This window comes from Primulina tabacum, chromosome 15 (assembly GCF_025594145.1).
Source record: "Primulina tabacum isolate GXHZ01 chromosome 15, ASM2559414v2, whole genome shotgun sequence".
NCBI lineage: Eukaryota > Viridiplantae > Streptophyta > Magnoliopsida > Lamiales > Gesneriaceae > Primulina > Primulina tabacum.
Window position 1 is genome coordinate 4,131,726 of NC_134564.1, and position 2,487 is coordinate 4,134,212.

The 2,487-nt window shown below is 36.5% G+C and overlaps 1 protein-coding gene across 1 annotated transcript; it reads left to right on the forward strand.

The window, feature by feature from the left end:
* Nucleotides 1–228: 228 nt before the first annotated feature.
* Nucleotides 229–2,147, forward strand: LOC142527895 (kinesin-like protein KIN-7M, chloroplastic). The gene is made up of 4 exons (XM_075632889.1): nt 229–989; nt 1,393–1,520; nt 1,610–1,710; nt 1,863–2,147. Exons 1-2 carry the CDS (start codon nt 633–635, stop codon nt 1,462–1,464), a joined length of 429 nt encoding a protein of 142 aa, XP_075489004.1. The 5' UTR covers nt 229–632; the 3' UTR covers nt 1,465–1,520; nt 1,610–1,710; nt 1,863–2,147.
* The last annotated feature ends 340 nt before the right edge of the window (nt 2,148–2,487 follow it).

Consider the following 2,487-nt stretch of genomic DNA (forward strand, 5'->3'; position numbering starts at 1 on the left):
TGATTCTTCCTTTTCTTCTGGCTTTATAATTATACTCCCTCGTCACATTTGGAGTTTTAGATTGAATATTTATTGATGTTTGAAGCATTACAGGTGAAGATTTGGTTTTGATGTTTGATGATATAGTGTAGCTTTTTTCATCTGTTTATGTTTCTGTGCTTTCATCTTCTTCTGATGGATGTCTTCTTTTTTTGTCAAAACATTGATTGTTCTTTTGGAATTTGATTTAATTTACTTCTGGTGAACAGGAAATTGAAAATCAGAAACTAAAGCTAGAACGCTTTCGGATTCTAGAGGAGCATAGTGGGCTACTTTCACAAAATCAGAAATTATCCGAGGAAGCTTCTTATGCTAAGGAACTAGCATCTGCTGCTGCCGTTGAGCTAAAGAATTTAGCTGGTGAGGTTACAAAGTTGTCATTACAAAATTCCAAATTAGAAAAAGAATTACAGGCCGCTAAGGAGTTGAGCTCTAGAAGTTCCAACATTCATGCTGTTAATGGTGGGAACCGAAAGCACAATGATGTCCAAAGAACTGGTCGGAGAGGTCGATTTTCTGGTCGCTCAAATGATGTTTCTGGTACGGTTAATGACGATTTTGACTTGTGGAATCTTGATCTGGATGATCTGAAAATGGAGTTGCAAGGGAGGAGACAGCGGGAAGCCACTCTTGATGCTGCCTTAGCTGAGAAGGAATTAAAGGAAGATGAATACCGAAGAACAATTGAAGAGGCAAAGAAGAGGGAGGTGGCTCTAGAAAATGATTTGGCAAACATGTGGGTGCTGGTTGCGCAGCTAAAGAAAGAGGGGAGTATCACTCAAGTGTCAAAGATGAATGACATGCAGAATGAGGATATAAACCAAGTAAAAGATCTAAAAGTTGATGATGTTGACTGTGAGGTTCGAGTTCTCAAGGAACGGCAAGCTCAAGATAATTTAACACCTGCTTCTGACATTCCCAAAGAAGAACCTCTTGTTGTCCGGCTGAAAGTAACTCCTCACTTTTTTAAACTGTTCATTTGACGTTCATTTGACTTGTCCATTAACATCTTTGTGTTGATGTTGGTTTTACTACTCTATGTCGTTGCTCGTTATCTTGAGCCTGGCTGAAACTAGCCATCGCTATTTTTAGCTATCTTCTTGGATATATATTTGTTGTGTCTTACTAGTAAATAATTCTTATAGTAAATAATGTGTGACCTAAAAGCTGTGGATGGTTCAATTTTATTTGCTTGAATCGGTGAACATTGATACTCTTAGTTATCAGTTGAGGTGAAGTAAAAAAAGTGGAATATATGCCTTGTGTGCTGTACTGTTAATCGATTTGCTAACAAGCTATTCTGTAGGCAAGAAAAACTACTTTGCTCTTATTCTTTCCTTCAAATCCCTTCAGGCTCGAATGCAGGAGATGAAGGACAAAGAACATAGGTACACTGGGAATGGAGATGCAAATTCTCATGTGTAAAGTGTGTTTTGAATCACCTACAGCTGCAATGCTTCTTCCATGTCGCCATTTTTGCTGTATGTTCCATTCCTTTTTGAATCCTAATGCGTTTCTTTTTTTATTCATTTGGGACATTACCGACTAAGTTTCATTCGTTGCATTGCAGTGTGTAAATCTTGTTCTCTTGCTTGTTCTGAATGCCCCATTTGCCGAACAAAGATTGCAGATAGGATTTTTGCTTTTACTTGACTCCCCTTCAAACTCAAGGTGAAGATATCTATCTTCTTTTGGTTTTCCATTGCTCCTGCTTTATTCTGCAAATTTTTTCTCAGACCTTGTCAAAATTTGGGATCTAAATTTTGGAGCTGTCTCAATTCTTGTGATTTTAATATTTCCTGCATTTATATCTGTTTTTGCAGGGATTTGAGATCGTACCTCCGTCAATTACCTGCTCGTTATTTTCCTCAAATGGCAGGTGCCATTCTTTAATTAGTTAAACTGTATGTATTTATGCGTCATCTTTATCATTCCCATAGGGACTGTGAAATTAAGCTGAGCAGAAAATGGGGTGTTTGTGAAAGAGGGAGGGAGGGAAGAAGAGAACGTGTTCCCAATCGCGTCCTATTTTCTTCCATGTTGTAATGTATCCATATAACAACAATTCATTGTTAAATCAAATTTGTTGATGCAGCGATTGACTCTTCCGCTAAACTCCTGCATGGTTGAAATGATTAGATAATTGGTGTAATAATTATAAAATTTTAAAAATAATTAATTGGCAGTTTTTGGTAGGATGTAGGCGTGATTCTATAATGGTTTTCGAGTTTAATGAGTCGCCTTTGCTACGAAATATCATATTTGTTCCTTGTGCGATTATATATATATATATATATATATATCATTGTCCAAGCTTTTTGATAATAAAATAAAAAAAATCCGGGAATGCAAATCAGAGTCTGGGTCCTGGGAACAACTTTAATACATAGTAGTGCACTCATTTGGTTCATATTAAAATGATGATCAAAATATAATTATAAGAAATAG